Source organism: Eimeria maxima, genomic scaffold (genome assembly GCF_000499605.1).
Source record: "Eimeria maxima Weybridge genomic scaffold, Emw_scaff22, whole genome shotgun sequence".
Taxonomy (NCBI): Eukaryota; Apicomplexa; class Conoidasida; order Eucoccidiorida; family Eimeriidae; genus Eimeria; species Eimeria maxima.
Window position 1 is genome coordinate 1 of NW_013565064.1, and position 16,558 is coordinate 16,558.

Genomic DNA, 16,558 nt, shown 5'->3' on the forward strand with positions numbered 1-16,558 from the left:
ATAATATATATATATATATGTATATGTATATGTATATGCAGACGAAGGCATTTACTGCTAGCAACAACAACAGCAGCAACAGCAACAACAACAACAACAACAACAGCAACAGCAACAGCAACAGCAACAGCAGCAGCAGCAGCAGCAGCACGAGCCGATTAGAGGAGATAGAGTTTGTATCTATTCCTTTAACACATTTACCTTTGTTACATGTATATACAAATATGCTTCTCTTTGGTAACGGTACACATTTTATACATGGTACGCTCCTCCTCCTGCTGCTCCTGCTGCTGCTGCTGCTGCTGCTGTTGCTGCTGCTGCTGTTGCTGCTGTTACTGCTGCTGCAGAGGATGGAGGTACAGATTTACGGAGCCCAGGGGATGCATTTTCTTTATTAAATGACAGCAGCAACCGCAGCGGTAGTTGGCGTGTTGCTAGTGTACAGAAGTTGCTGCTGCTGAGTTGCTGCTGCTGCTTCTGCTGCTGCTGCTGCACTGTTGCTGTTCTTGTATCTAAGAATATTCTTGTTCGTGCATGCCAAGCAGCAAATGGTTGTTATGCTCTCCTCTCTCGTAGGCCTAAGGCTGCTGCATTCTGCTGTACGTACAACACCTCCTGCTGCTGCTGCTGCTGCTGCTGTTGTTGCTGTTGTTGCTGCTGCTTGTGCTGCTGCTGTTGTTGTTCATGTTGCTGCTGCTCATGCTGCTGCTGTTGGTGTTGTTGTTGTTGTTGTTGTTTTGCCAGCACATACACTAGGAAGAAATAGCAGCAGCAGCAGCAGCAGCAGTAATAGCAGCAATAGTTAGATCTATTTATATAGCAGCAGAGAAGAGAAGGATATTTTGCTGCTGCTGCTGCTGCTGCTGGATCTACTACTACCAATACTACTATTAATCGTCTTCCTCTTGCTGCTTGTGCTGCTTGTGCTGCATATGCTTCTTCTGCTGCTGCTCTTGCTCCTCCTCCTGCTCCTCCTCCTGCTCCTCCTCCTCCCTCTCTCCCCCTCCTGCTGCTGCTGCTGCTGCTGCTGCTGCTGCTGCTGCTGCTGCTGCTGCTGCAGTAATGGTATTATTATTTCATAGTATAGATATAAGTTTACGAATGTTATCCTTGGGTATTGTTAGTCATCATCTTTTCTCTCCTTATAACTTCCTTACTGTCTTCTTCTTACAGGTAAATTAATTAATTAATTAATTAATTAATTAATTAATTAATTAATTAATTAATTTATTAATTAATTAATTAAGTAATTATATTAATTAATTAATAACTAGTTTGTTTGTTTGTTGTATTTATTTATTTTTTTGTTTATTCTCTCCTTATAACTCCCTTACTGTCTTCTTCTTACAGGTAATTATATTTATTTATTTATTTATTTATTTATTTATTTATTTATTTATTTATTTATTTATTTATATTTAATTAATTAGTTATTTATTTATAATTAATAAATTAATCTTTTTATTGATATAATATACATCTAAGACTGAATAGGGATTAATGCAGCACAACAGCAGCAGCAGCTGCTGCTGCTGCTGCTGTTCCTGTTGCTGCTCCTGCTGCTGCCTTGTCTCCAACTGCATCTGCTGCTGTTGCTGCTGCTGCTGCTGCTGCTGCTGCATGCAGACATTTTATGTGGTATTATACCTGAGCTCATCATCATCTTTTCTTCCTGCCTTCCTTAAGGGTTTATTTGCTGCTGCTGTCTCTCCTCTTCCTGCTCTTCTTGCTGCTGATGAAAGCATGTAAGCAGCAGCAGCAACAGCAGCAGCAACAGCAGCAGCAGCAACAGCAGCAGCAACAGCAGCAATAGATGGGGTACCAGGGGTATAAATAATAATAATAATATTATATATAGGTTATATTGTTGTTGTGTATATTTATTACTATTTATATTTTTTTTCTTTATAATAAGATATATAAATAAATAAATAAATAAATAAATAAATAAATAAATAAATAAATAAATAAATAAATAAAATAATAAATAATAAAAAAGAATAATACAAATATATAATAATACGTAATAATAATAAACAATAAAAAAAAAACGTACACAAATATACAGAAAAAAAAACGTAAAAAATACGTAAAAAATATATATGGTATATAAAGGTTATATTGTTGTTGTGTATATACTATTTTAGTGTACGAATAAGACATAATTGTGTATGATTTGTTATATATATATAATTGTATGTATTTCTTCTTCTTTTCTTTTTTTTTTTCTTGTCCTTTTTCTTCTTTTTTTCTTGTATACAGGGTAAGAAGAAGACGTGTTTGTTTATTACTTTTATCTCTTCGTTTATTTGAGTTTTGTTTTATCCTTTCTCTTGGTGCTGTTGCCTTCGCACCGGATAAAGTACCAGCACTTAGTACTGCTACGTAAGTCTATTTATTTATTTATTTATTTTATTTATTTATTTATATTTATTTATATTTATTTATTTATATTTATTTATTTATTTTATTTATTTATTTATACGTAGGTAGGTAGCTAGCTAGATAACTAGCTAGATTGGGTGGTGGTGGGATGTGTATAGCTGGTTGGTTGGTTAACTGGGTAACTGGCTAGCTTGTTGGTTAGCTAGCTAGCTAGATAGATAGATAGCTAGCTAGCTAGCTACATAGCTAGATACATACAGTGTAGGGTAGCTGCACGTGTCCTTAGCTATATATCTATATAGCTAGCTAGGTAGGTATAGATAGCTAGATATAGCTAGCTAGCTAGCTATCTATATATATATATTGGTGTGGTTAGGGTTAATGTTTGTCTTGCTGCTGCAGGAATGTCGGCCTGGTGTTGCTGCTGCTGAATATGATGGTGCTGCTGCTGCTGCTGCAGCTGCAGCGGGACTATCTTGATCTCGTTGCAACATGGCAGCAGCAGCAGCAGCAGCGCACCCGAAGGGCACACATAGGGATCCGTTTGCTGCAGCTGCAGCGGTCATGGAATGCCAGCAGCAGCAGCAACAACAGCAGCAGCAACAGCAGCAACTCGGATTCTACAGCAACAGGAGACCGCCATCTTGCTGTTGTTGCTGCTGTTGGGCCCGCATAGGCAGCACAGTGGTAATTCGCTTACCAGCAGCAGCATCTGCTGCAGCAACAGGAGAAGCAGTAGCAGCAGAAGTAGAAGCAGCACCAGCAGCCGTATCTGCTGCTGCTGCTGCTGCTGCTGCAGAGAAAATTGGTTATTGATTATGATGCCTCTCCCCTTGAGGTTACTTTCTTTCTGTACGTTTGCAGCATCCAGCTAGCTGCAACACTTAGCTAGCTAGCTGGCTAGCTGCAGCAGCAGCAGCAGCAGCAGAGGAGACTACTTAGCCTAGCTAGCTACAACACTAGACTAGCTAGCAGCAGCACAGTCGCCTACCTAGCTAGCTAGCTGCGGACTCCACTGCCTCTGACCAGTTGGCTAGCTAGCTGACCAGTTGGCTAGCTGGTTATCTATCGAGCTAGCTAGCTAACTAACTGGCTAGATAGATAGATAGCTAGCTAGCTAGCTAGCTAGCTAGCTAGCTAGCAGGAGGACTTCCCCTAAGGGAGTAGCGAGTAGTAGCATCTGCCTATATGCACGGCGGTAGGATAGAAGTGACGGGTAGCTAGCTAGCTAGCTAGCTAATTAGCTAGCTAGCTAGCTGACTAGCTAGCTAGCTAGCTAGCTAGCTAGAGGGCAGCTAGCCAAACAGATACTTGCTCTGCTGAGGTTCAGATGGACGCGACACATACACATACAACATATTGCATATGCTGCTGCTGCTGTCGCCCCCTTCCTGCAGCAGCAGCAACTGCAGCAGCAGCAACTGTAGCAATTGCAGTAGCAGCAACTGCAGCAGCAGCAGCAACAGCAGCAGCTAGCGTCGTTTTCGCTTGGGGGGCGGCAGCCTTCTGTGCCATTGCTGCCCCCCTGGGGTCCATGTAAGTGTGGGGCCCCACTGCTGCTGCTGCTGCTGTTCTTGCTGCTGCTGCAGCTGCTGCAGCGGGATGTTGCAGTGCTCTGGTCCGTCAGCTATTGCATCAGCAGACTCAGCAGCAGCAGAAGCCCCTGTGGCAAGTCGTGTAGAAGCAGCAGTAGCAGCAGCTGCTGCTGCTGCTGCTGCTGCTGCTTGCCTGCTGCCTCTAGGTCTCCATACCTGCTGCACCACCGCATCAGCAGCAGCAAGACGTCGTCTAGCAGCAGCAGCAGCGCAGCAGGAAGCAATAACACGAGATACATTAGTATCTAGTCGTGAACATATGCTTGGGACCCTGCTGCTGCTGCTGCTGCTGCTGCTGCTGCTGCTGTCACTCCCTGGCGATACTCCTTGCCTCCTTGTGTAGTTGTGATTGGCTTCCCCTTCGCTATCACTGCTGCTGTCACTATCACTACTACTACTACTGCTGCTGCTGTTGCTGCTGCTGCTGCTGCTGTTGCTGCTGCTGCTGCTGCTGCGCAGCAGCAACGGCCTCGGTCTGCTGCTGCAGGTTCGTTCAACTCTTTTGATGAATTCTGTCCAAGGAGAAAGAAGAGATTCACCACCCTCAGGACTGTACACACAACAAATACACATATATACATAGCTAGCTAGCTAGCTATATGGCTAGCTAGCTATATGGCTAGCTAGATAGGTGGCTAGCTAGATACATGGTTAGTTATGTTGTTCGCTAGCTAGGTACCTAGCTAGCTACGTAGCTAGATGGCTACATACGTGATTAGCTAGGTGGCGAACTAGCTAACTAGCAAGATGAATAACTAGGTGGCTAGCTAGCTAGCTAGCTAGCTAGCTAGGGCAGCAGCAGAGTAGCTAGCTAGCTAGCTAGCTAGCTAGCTAATAGACTAACCAATAGATGAAGAGGCCGCGGTGTGTCTTGACGTCATCCGACCATCCACGTAAAATGCTGCTGCGGTTCTGCTGCTGCTGCTGCTGCTGCTGCTGTTGTTGCTGCTGTTGCTGCAACTGTTGCTGCTGCTGCTGCCCTGCGGCTGCCGCTACACTGCTGCTCCCTATACCAACACCTATACTGACACTGTTACTGCTTGGACAGCCGTTCGTTGCTGCTGCTGCTGCTGCTGCTGTTGTTGTTGTTGCTGCTGCTGCTGCTTTTTCGTCTGCAGCAGCAGCTCCGTCAGTCTGTGTATTCTGCTGCTGCCCTGCTGCTGCTGCATCTGCGGCGGCGGCGGCAGCAGCAGCATCAGCATTAGCAGCAACATCAGCTGCTGCTGCTTCTGCTGCTGCTGTTGCAGTTGCTGCTGCTACTGCTGCTGCTCCTGCCCTGCAGCAAAAGGGTGGTGCAAGTCCCCATGCCTTATGTGCTTGTCTTAGTTGCTGCTGATGCTGCAGCACGAGTGCATATCTGCTGTTGGTGATTTGCTGCAGCAAGGAGACAAGATAAGCAGCAGCAAGAGGAGGAGGCAGCAGCAGCTCCTTACTTAGCTGCTGCACCTGCGCATACACTGCAGCATCAGCAGCATCTAGGTACCATAGCAATGTGTCTCTTATCTCCCATCCGCTGCTGCTGTCTCTTGCCTTTATTATTAATACTTTCTTTAGCTGCTGCTGCAGCAAACTCACGAAGGAGGCACTCTCCTCCTGCTGCTGCTGCTGCTCCTGTTGCTGCTGCTGTTGCTGCTGCTGCTGTTGCTGCTGCTGCTGTTGCTGCTGCTGTTGCTGCGATTGCTGCTCATCTTGCGATTGTTGCGGTAAAAAATCCAACTTCTTAGGATCTAAAGAAGCAGCAGCAGCAGCATCCGATTCACTAGTGCTGCTGCTGCTGCTGCTGCTGCTGCTGCTGCTGCTGCTGTCATGTGTGCCGTTCTGGCTATGGTTGTAGCTGCTGCTGTCGCTGCTACAACTACTACTACTGCTACTACTACTACTACTACTGCTGCTGCCGTCTGCTGCAGCTGCTGCTGCAGCACAATGTTGCTGTGCATGCTTTGGCTGCAACGCCAGCCGCTGCTGCTGCTTCTTTGCTTGCTGCAGCAGCTGCAGCAGCAAAGTAAAATCAGCTTCCCGCTGCTGCGCTGCAGCAAGCTGCTGCCGCAGATTCTTCAGCAGCAAATCCATCACATTGATGGTATAGGGCATGTCGCCAACTGCTGCAGGTGCTCCTGCTACTGCTGCTGCTGCTGCAGCAGCAGCTGCTGCTGCTGCAGCTGCTGCAGATGCAGCAGCAGTTGCTGTACTAGAACTGCTGCTGCTGGACTGGTTAGATCGTGTCGCGGGGCGATGCGCTTGCGCCAGCATCTGCGACTGTTGTTGCTGCTGCTGCAGTTGCTGCTGCTGCTGCTGCTGCTGCTGCTGCTGCTGCTGCTGCTGCTGCAGTATACTGATATGTATAGTGTATGGTATATTATTATCTGTTAGCCAAGAAGACACAAGACCCTTAAGAGCAACACCAACATCACACATATCCCATACTACTGCTTCTGCTGCTGGCAGCAAACTGCTGCTGCTGCTGCTGCTGCTGCTGTTGCAGTTATTAACGCCTCCTCCATCTCCCTCCAGAGATGCTGCAGCTGCTGCTGCTGCTGCTGCTGCTGCTGTCTTCCCCACACCATGAGTTGCTTCGTTTCGGTGCGCAGTCTTTGCAGTGCACCCTCCTGGAGCAGCAGCAACATCAGCAGCAGCACCACTTGCTGCTGCTGCTGCTGCTGCTGCTGCTGCTGCTAGATGTTGCTGCAAGGCTTCTGCTGCTGCAGTGCCACAAGCAGCTTTTATATCTAAAAACAAAACACATAGACGGCGATGCTGCGGCAGCAAATGGACAGCAGCAGGCAGCAGCACGGGGTCCTCTAAGCTTCGCCAATCTGCTGCTGCTGCTGCTGCTGCTGTTGCTGCTGTTCTATGCTGCTGATGATGATAATCAAGCTGCTGCTGCTGGTGCTTACGCCAACGCAGCAGCCGCCGCTGCTGCTGCTGCTGCGATCGCTGAGACAGCAGCCTGTAATTAGGTGTGGGGTTTTGTCTCTTACGCCGCAGCAGCAGCAGCAGCGGCAGCTGCTGCTGCTCTCCGTGCTGCCAGCCAGCAGCAGGAGGACCTTGCTGCGGAGGCAGAGGGACTACAGCAGGTTCAGGCAGAGATACACCATCATCTGCTGCTGTTGCTTCTGCTGCTGCTTCTGCTGCAGCAGCAGCAGCTGCTGCTGCTGCACTAAACTGAGACACATCATACGAGCTATCTATAAGGCGTAATGGCGATTCTGCTGCTGCTGCTGTTGCTGCTGCTGCTGCTGGCGATGTAGAGGAAGTTTCCTTCGATGCTTCCTCCTCAGGCAGCAGATGCTGCAGCAGCTGCTCTTGCTGCTGCAGCAGCAGCTGCAGCTGGTGCTGCTTCTCTGCAGCAGGAAAAGTATAGCGCAGCAGCTGCAGCAGCGCGGGTACACCAGGAAGTTCATTAGGAGCAGCAAATAGCTGCGCCACCTGCGATGCTGTAGGAGCAGCAGCAGCAGCAGAAGCAGCAGCAGCAACAGGGGGTGTAGCAGCAGCAGGTTGTTGCTGTTGTGCTAACCGTACTGCTTGCCATGTCTTGTCGCTAGCAAGCTGCTGCTGCTGCTGCTGTTGTGGCTGCTGTTGCTGCTGCTGCTGCTGCGGCTGCTGCTGCGGAGAAGATATGTCAGCAGCACCCACCCTGCTTGGTCCACTAGGGCAGCTTCCTTGCTGCGTGCTGCTGCTGCTGCTGCTGCTGCTGCTCGGTACAGATGCAAGGCCGCTAAGGTCAGGGGTCCGGACGGTCTGCGGCAACTTGCCTGCTGCTGCTGCTGCTGCTGCTGCTGCGTTAGCTGCTGCAGTCTCCTTAAACCTTCCTGCTGCAGCAGCAACTCCCGATAGAAGTGTCTGCGCTAGCGAGCGGACCTGCAGCAGCTGCTGCAGATGTTGCTGCAGCAGCAGCAACTGCTGCTGCTGCTGCTGTTCTTCCCTCAATGTATCACCACTCCTTTGCTGCCCCAGCAGCCACAGTTGCTGCTGTTGCTGTTGTTGCTGCTGCTGCACTGCAGCAGCAGCCAAATCGATCTCCTCTAGCAGCTGCTGCAGCAGCAAGGCCTTGGAGGGCGACACAATCGGCAGCTTAATGCTGCTTGCGGCCGCGCCTGCTGCTCCTGCTGCTGCATGCGCTGCTGCTGCTGCTGCTGCAGCAGCAGCAGCAACTGCTGCTGCACCAACAATATTATCCAAAGCTTGTCCTGCCTCCGTAACTGCTGCTGCTGCTACTGTGTAATTAGGAATCCATCGAGGCCTAAACTCTGCTGCTGCTGCTGCTGGAGTTGCTGCTGCTGCTGCTGCTGCTGCTGCATGGTGCGCAGCAGCAACAGGACCCAAGCCAGCAGCTGCTGCAGGGGAAGCAACATAACGGGCTCGTGACAAAGATGATGCAGCTGCCTGCTGCTGCTGCTGCAACAGCTGCTGCTGATGTTGCTGCTGCTGCTGCTGCTCAGGCATGCCGTTGCTTCGGAGGCGTAGTGCTGGCGACTGCTGCGCTGCTGCTGCCGGCTTTGCTGCTGCTGCTGCTACTGTTGCTGCAGTCAGCGGGGAAGCAGCAGCACCTGGCTGCAGCTGGCTTTGCCGCCGCTGCTGCAGTTGTTGCTGCTCCTGGTGCTGCTGCTGCAGTTGCAGCTGCTCCTGGTGCTGTTGCAGTGGGTGCTGCTGCTGCTGCTGCTGTATATGCTGCTGAGGAAGTTGCATCGGCCGGTGTTGCAGCAGTGGCATCTGCTGCTGCTGCAGCTGCTGCTGCATCTGCTGCTGCTGCGCATTCTGATGAGTATGGGTCGGAGGTACAATCTGCTGCTGCATGTAATGTTGCTGCTGCAGCTGCTGCAGCTGCTGCTGCTGCTGTAGGGGTTGCTGCTGCAGCTGTTGTTGCTGGAGTAAAGGCTGCTGCTGCAGCTGTTGTTGCTGCAGTAGAGGCTGCGGCACGTGTGGCTGCTGCAGCAGCAGCTGTTGCTGCTGCTGCTGCTGCTGCTGCAAGTGTTTCCCCTGCATGCTGCTGCTGCTGTTTCCGTGTCAGCGGTATGGGTGGCTGCAGCAGCAGCAGCACTCCCCTGGCTGCTGCTGCAACCCCCGCTGCAGCTACTGCTGCTGTTGCTGCTTCATTGGGTAGTTAAGAATGGCACTTCCGTGGGGATGGATAACAGCAGCAGCAGCAGCAGCAACAGCAGCAGAAACAGGTTCGTGCTGCTACAGCATACTTGTTGCGGCAGTAGCTGCTGCTGCTGCTGCTGCTGCTACTGGCTTTGTTGCAGCAGCTGCAGCAACTGTTCAGTGTACATACACCTCAAAGTGAGGTCGTCGTTCGTGGGGCCGCTCGCTCTCTACCCTGCTGCTGCTGTTGCTGCAGTTGCTGCTGCAGTTGCTGCAGTTGCTGCTGCTGCCGCTGCTGTCACTACAGTGTCTAGAGTGTTGTATGGTGTTGTTGCTGCTGCTAAGGCCAGGGAAGGCCTTTTGCTGCTGCTGCTGCTGCTTATTATGGGCGCTCACTCCCAGGTACTGGCGCATGCAGCAGCGCAGCAGAGCGTTTGCTGCTGCTGCTGCTGCTGCTGCTGCTGCTGCTCCGAATATGGGGAGCTCGCAGTCGCCGTTGCTGCTGCTTGTCAGGGTAACAAGCAAAAAAAAATCTAAACAGCAAAAGAAGAGGGAGTTAATTATTTCATCATTTGCTGCAGCAGCAGCAGCAGCAGCAGCAGCAGCCCCAGCAGCAGCCCTGCAGCACGAGGCAGCAGCAGCAGCAGCAAGGACTTACAATATTTCCTTAGAGAGTCGCCGCCGCCGCCACAGCAGCAGCAGCAGCAGCAACAGCAGCAACAGCAGCAGCAACAACAATAATTCCTTAATAAGACACATTAATAATTATTATTTTTATTATTTATTTTATTTTTATTTATTTATTTTTTTATTTTGCTGCTTCCTTCGGGTGTATAGGCAGCTCCTGCTGCTGCTTCTTCTTGTGTACTTTTGCTGTTATTTATCCTTTTTAATTCCTTTTTTATTTTATTTTATTTATTTATATTTATTTATTTATATTTATTTATTTATATTTATTTATTCATTTATATTTATTTATTCATAAATAAATAAATAATTACCCTTAAGGAAGGTAACAACAACGATACACCGCAGCACCACACACCTGCCTATACACCCGAGAGATCCTCTGTATACTACAGCTAGCCACAGCTAGCTACAGCTAGCCACAGCTAGCTACAGCTAGCTACAGCTAGCCATAAATATATACAGCTAGCCATAGCCAACTACAGCTAGCTGCAACGAGCAGTAGCTAGCTACAGCTAGCTACAGCTAGCTGTATACTAAGGCTAATTGGTGTGTATGGTGATAAGACACCACAAAATAAATAAATAAATAAAAAAATAAATAAATAAATAAATAAATAAATAAATAAATAAATAAATATATAAATAATATGTTAATTAAATAATTTAATATTTATTTATTTATTTATGGATAAATAAATAAATAAATAAATAAATAAATAATAATTAAATAAGAAGACAAAGACACAATAAATAAATATTTTATATTTATATAAAGACACAAATAAATAAATAAATAAATAAATAAATAAATAAATAAATAAATAAATAAATAAATAAGAGACAAAGACACAATAAATAAAAAAAAAAAGAGACAAAGACACAGAAAAAAAAAAATAAAATAAAAGACAAAGACACGAGTTAATTAAATAAAAGAAAAAGACACAATAAATAAAATAATAAACAGACAAAGACAAGAAAAAGAAGAAAAAAAAAAAGAAAATAAATAAAAAATAAATAAAAAAGGACAATAAAGGGAAAAGACAAAAAAGAAAACAAGAAAATATAAATAAAAAAAAAATAAAAGCAGCAGCAGCAGAGGCAGCAGCAGAAGCAGCAGCAGCAGCAGCAGCAGCAACGAAAGAAGTAAAACAAGCTGATTAAACAATTAGGGTGTATAGGCAATTCGCCTATAAAGTTGTAGAGAAAAAACGGAAGCCAAATCTGCTGCTGCTGCTGCTGCTGCTGCAGTTTGCTGCAGCAGCAGCAGCAGCAGCGGCAACGACCGGTGCAGCAGAGCTGCAGCACCAGAAGTAGCAACAGCAGCAACTGTTGTGTTTGCTGCTGCTGTCTTCCTTCTTTCTCTGTTACAATTGCTGCAGCTACTGCCGCAAAACTTGCTTCGGTGCTGCTGCTGCGGCTTGTGCTGCTGTTGCGTGTGCTGCTGCTGCTGCTGCTGCTGCTGCTGCTGCTGGTACTGCAGCAGCAGCAGCAGCAGCAGCAGCAGCTGCGGTAGCTGCAATGCTCCCAAGGCACTACAGCTACGCCTTTTCGGCTGCTATTGGCAGCACACAGAAACAGCAGCACCAACAGCAGCACCTGCTGCTGTTGCTGTTGCTGCTGCTGCTGCTGCTGCTGCTGCAACTATGCGGATTCTCCCTTGCTGCGCCCCACCTCTGCTGTAACTCTTACGAAGGCGCACTGCAGCAAATCAGCAAAAGAAGTCCTCATGCTGCTGCAGTCTGCAGCAATTGCATGCGCAACTGCTGCTGCTCCCGGATCTTCCTGCTGCTGCTGCTGCTGTTGTTGCTGCTGCCGCACCAACCGTCTGTGCTGCAGCTGCTGCACCCGCTGCAGCAACTGCAGCACACGACGCTTAGATGCTTCGGGTGTATAGGCAGCTACATTAGGGGGGACTCTAAGAGGCCTAGAGGAGAAGCCTTGTGGCACCAAATCGTGCAGCAGCTCAAATTGCTGCTGCTGCTGCTGCTGCTCCCTCTCCCTTGTCTTCCTGCTGCTGCTGCGGCGCGAAGGTGCACGAGGAGACAACTTAGGCTCAGCAGCAAAACGGACTCTATGATTCTCTTTCCCTTCTGTTGCATCAGTCTTTGCTGTTTGTTGCTGCTGCTGCTGTTGCTGCTGCTGCTGTTGTTGCTGCTGCTGATCTGCAGCAGCAGCATTAGGAAGAGAATCATCATTCCCAAAGAGTTGCTGCAGTGCATGCAGCTCGCGCTGTACATCCACCTGAGCTGCAGCAGCATCTCCTGCTGCAGCAGCAGCAGCAGCAGCAGAATGACTATTAGAGTATAGATCGCTGCGTGAGTGTGAATCTGTTGCAGTGCCGTTGTTGCTGGTATTGCTGCTGCTGCTGCTGCTGCTGCTGGTGCTGCTGCTGCTTGTATCAGAGTCATCTGCACTAGTATTACTATGACTACCATGACGACTACTATTGCTGCTGCTTCTGCTGCTGCTGTTGCTGTTGCTGCTGCTGCTGCTGCTGTTATCACTACCCGTACTAGAACTAGTATGATCTCTAACAGGAGGTCTTCTTCTTTTGCTGCTATGTTGCTGCTGCAGTTTCCTGCGTCTCTGCTGCTGCTGCTGCAGTTCGAGTTGATGTTGCTGCTGCTGCAGCAGCAGCAAATCTTCTTGTACACTTTCCAACCCTTTATGTGTTTTTTTATAAATATTAATAAAAGAAGAAGAAGAAGAGGAAGAAAAAGAAGAAGAAGAGGAAGAACAACAAGAAGAAGAAGAAGAAGAAGAAGAAGGAGGAAGAAATTCATTAGTTATTATTACTGCCCTCCTAAAGAATTTATCTCTTTTTTCTTTTCTTTCTTTTCTTACTGCAGCAGGAGCAAGTGTATCTGCATCTGCAGCTAATAAAGAATTAATAGACATTATACCTAATAATACTTTGTGTCTTAATTCTTTATTACCTTCTCTCCTTAGATTAACTAATAATTCATATAATCGTTGCTGTCTTAATCTAGCTGGGGCTGCACCGTATACATTCATGAATTGTGCATGCAGAGCAGCAGCAAATGCAGCAGCAGATGGATATTTCAATTTTGTACGCACTAATTCTACACCACTATTCTTATTTTCTTTCTTTTCTTCTTCTTCTTTTTCTTTTTTTCCCTCATCCTGCTGCTGCTGCTGCTGCTGCTGCTGCTGCTGCTTATCCTGCTCCTGCTGATTCAAATGATGGGTCTCATGATGGGTAGCTGATCCTGTTGTTGTTGTTGCTTGTCCTGCTGCTCCTGCTGCTGCTGCTGCTGTTGCTGTTCCTGCTGCTGCTGTTGGAGATTGGGATGCTGATGCCACTCCATCCTGTCCTCCTGTACCACTCGTGTTGCTGCTGCTGCTGCTGCTGTTGCTGTTAGGTGATAAACCGTTATCCTTTGCTGCTGCTGCTACTGCTGCTGCTGCTGCTTTTGCTACTTCTGCTGCTGCATCTGCTTCCTGCTGCAGCTGCAGCGTAGGCTGCAACTCACTAAGACCTAAATAATATATTTCCTCTATTTTCTTTAATCGTCGCGAAGTCCCTTGCTGCCAGTCCCGCTGCCGCACAAGGGACCCCAGCAGCATCTGCTGCTGCTGCTGTTGTTGCTGCTGCTGCTGTTGTTGCTGCTGCTTTTGTTGAGGGTGTTTACGCCTCCTATGACTAGCACCAGCACCAGCAGCTGCAGCTGCTGCTGCACGACCGGATGCTACAGCTGCTGCTGCAGCACGAGCAGCAGCACTCTGTGGCTGCCCTCCTGCTGCAGCAGGAGAACCTGTTGCTGCTGCTCCTTTTGCTGCATCTTCAGGAGAAACAGCAGCACGTTTAAGTGAGCTGCTGCTGCTTGATTTGCTTGTTGCTGTCTTCAAGCTGCTGCTGCTGCTGCTGCGACCTGAGCTCCCACCAGCAGCACCTCCAACCCCTCCTCCTCCTCCTCCTCCTCCTGCAGCAGCAGCAGCAGCAGCAGCAGCAGCAGCAGCTCTCCTTTTTGCTGCCTCTTTTTCCTTTAATTCTAATTCCTCCCTATCTATGTCTTGTAGATTTAAATATTCTTCTCTTAGTTCCTCTAGATCGAACTCTGGATCGCTACCATGGTTGCTGCTGCTGCTGCTGCTGCTGCTGCTGCTGCTGCCGTTGCTGCTGCTGTAACTATACTCGCTACCACTTGCACCAACAGAAGCATCATCATCGTCTTGCTGTACACCATGACGCCGAGAACGCTTCTGCTGCTGCTGTTGCTGCTGCTGATGCTGATGCTGTTGCTGCTGCTGCTGCTGCCTTCGTCTACGATGGGAACTTGTATCTCCTGCTGCTGCTGTTGCTGCTGCTGTTTTGCTGCGGCCTTTGCCAGCTGTTGCTGATCTTGCTGCTGCAGCTCTAGGACTACCTCCACTAGCTGCTGTTGCTGCAGCTGCAGCAGCAGCAGCAGCCTTAGCTGCTTCCCTTCTTTTTTGTCTTCTTATGCAGCGCCAGCAGCAAATAGATATATCTTTTTGTGCAGGGAAAAGTTTATAAAGAAAAGGTAATTCATCAGGAGAAAGAATCTCTATTGCTGTTTCCTTTTCTGTCTGTTGCTGTTGCTGCTGCTGTTGCTGTTGCTGCTGCTGCTGCTGCTGCTGTTGCGGTTGTTGCTGCTTCTGTTGCATCTCATCTAGTTCCCTCTGTAGTAACTCATATATAGCTCGTAAGCCGCCCTTTCTGCCCCCCGTGCTGCTGTTGCTGCTGCTGCTGCTGCTGCTGCTAGTATTAGCGAGTTGCTGCTGCAGGAATTGTTGCAGCAGCAGCTGCTGCTGCGGTCCTGGTCTCCAATTAGGTGGTTGTATATCATCAGGAGGTCCTAGTGTCTGTCTGCAGCAGCAGCAGCAAAAGAGACGACAATCAGGATTTCTTGCTGCACTATGTTTACGGAAGCAACTAGGTGGTGCTGCTCCTCCTTCTCCTTCCCCCAGCTGCTGCTGCTGCTGCTGCTGCTGCTGCTGCTGCTGCTTAATTCTCTTGAATCTTATACAATCAGCAGGTATTTGTGGATCAAATCCAACATCAACATCAAATGCATGTCTATAAAAAAGTACATTAGGTATATCTCCTTCTTCCTCCCTATTGCTGCTGCTGCTGCTGCTGCTGCTGCTGCTGCTATTAGTACTATTAGTACTATTAGTACTATTAGTACTATTAGTACTAGGGAAAGAAGATATATTTAACCATTGTTGTATATTATATATAATTAATTTCCCCTTAATAGATGCAACAGGATTAAGATCTATAAAATTAAGTGCAGGAATTATCTCATAAAAAGAATAAACATTTATAGGTAATTCTTTACAGCATTCATTACGTAAATCTATTGGATCCCATGCCCATCTACATACTATTCTTCCTCCTCCTGTTCCTGCTCCTGTTGTTGTTCCTGCTCCTCCTGCTGATCCTGATTCATTAACATCATTGCATGCATCTATTGATGATCTTAATAATGATGTATTATTCATATCTTTATCTTTTATACTCAATGAATTACATCCTTCTCCTCCTGCTGCTGCTCCTGCTGCTGCTGCAGCAGCAGGAGCAGCAGCAGCAGCAGCAGCAGGAGGAGGAGGAGGAGGAGGAGGTACATAATCAAGTATTTGGGCTATCCAATCCTTATTAGATTGACTCTTAAGTCTTACCCATTCATGCTGTCTATACTCTTCCCCTAAGAAATAAAAAAGAGGAGAAGAATTATTATCTACTTCCTTAGGTAACTCGCTAGCTAATATACACCATAATTCATCATATTCTTCTTGCTGCTGCTGCTGCTGCTGCTGCTGATGCTGTTGTTGTTGTTGCTGTTGCTGATTGTCTTGCTGCTGCTCTTGATTGTCTTGTTGCTGCTGATCGTGCTGCTCCTCTTGGTGGTAATTGTGGTGGGGTTGCTGATTGTTTGTTGAGGTTGGGGATGTCACGTTGCTGCTGTTATTCGTGTTGCTCCTGCTGCTGTTGTTACTGTTGCTGTTGCTGCTGCTGCTGCTGCCACAGGATAGAAGCACCATTGCGTCACCTCCTTGCTGTCCTCCATCCTCCTCTCCATCAACATAAGGAAAAGGAGGACAACCGTCTATGCCGCTCATTTCCTCCTCCTGCTGTATAAACCATCAAACAGCAGCAACAGCAACAACAGCAGCAGACGCAGCTGCTGCTGCTCCTGCAGCAACAGCAGCGACGACTTTAATAACGCAATCGGCAATGGTAACTGCAGCAGCAACAACAACAACACACGCCCGTCTCTTGTATCCCCCTAATGCATTGATATATATGTTCCTCTTGTAGCAATCTTATTCCTTAACTGCTGCCGCAAAAATAAAGAAAAAATGTAATTCTTTGCGCAAAAACTCTGCTGTTGTTGCTGCTGCTACCGCTGCTGCTGATGATGATGCTGCTGCTGCTGCTGCGGCGGCGGCGGCGGCGGCCAGCGGCCAGCGTTGCTGCAGCAACTGCAGCACCAGTGACACGAATAATTAAGAAAACAAGAAATAAGAACAAGAAAATAAATATAAGAAAGAAAAAGCAACACAAACACGTTGCTCATCATATACTCCCCATCTGCATGCATGCACCGGCCAGTGGGGCTTTGTTGTTGTGCTGCATCATCAAGAAAATAGCTCATTTCTTCGCCAGCAGCAGCAGCAGCAACAGCAACATTAACAGCAGCAAAAGAAGAAAAAGAATAAAAGAAAGAATATTTATTTATAAATAAATATATTCATCTTTTTATTTTTTTATTAATTAAACAATTAACTCCCCAACAACACACAAACAGCAAAGGGGGAAAA

General features: G+C 47.6%; 2 protein-coding genes across 2 annotated transcripts; both read right to left on the bottom strand.

The window, feature by feature from the left end:
• Positions 1 to 3,857: 3,857 nt before the first annotated feature.
• On the bottom strand, positions 3,858 to 8,963 carry EMWEY_00004140 (hypothetical protein, conserved; the record flags this gene model as incomplete). Its single annotated transcript, XM_013480672.1, has 2 exons — positions 3,858 to 4,530; positions 4,825 to 8,963. 2 exons carry the CDS (start codon positions 8,961 to 8,963, stop codon positions 3,858 to 3,860), a joined length of 4,812 nt encoding a protein of 1,603 aa, XP_013336126.1.
• Positions 8,964 to 11,392: 2,429 nt separating this feature from the next.
• EMWEY_00004150 (transcription factor S-II central domain-containing protein, putative) lies at positions 11,393 to 15,856 on the bottom strand (the record flags this gene model as incomplete). The annotated part of the gene is made up of 4 exons (XM_013480673.1): positions 11,393 to 12,376; positions 12,830 to 14,600; positions 15,146 to 15,177; positions 15,416 to 15,856. The coding sequence occupies 4 exons, from the start codon at positions 15,854 to 15,856 to the stop codon at positions 11,393 to 11,395; spliced, it is 3,228 nt and encodes a 1,075-aa protein (XP_013336127.1).
• Between the last annotated feature and the right edge of the window lie 702 nt (positions 15,857 to 16,558).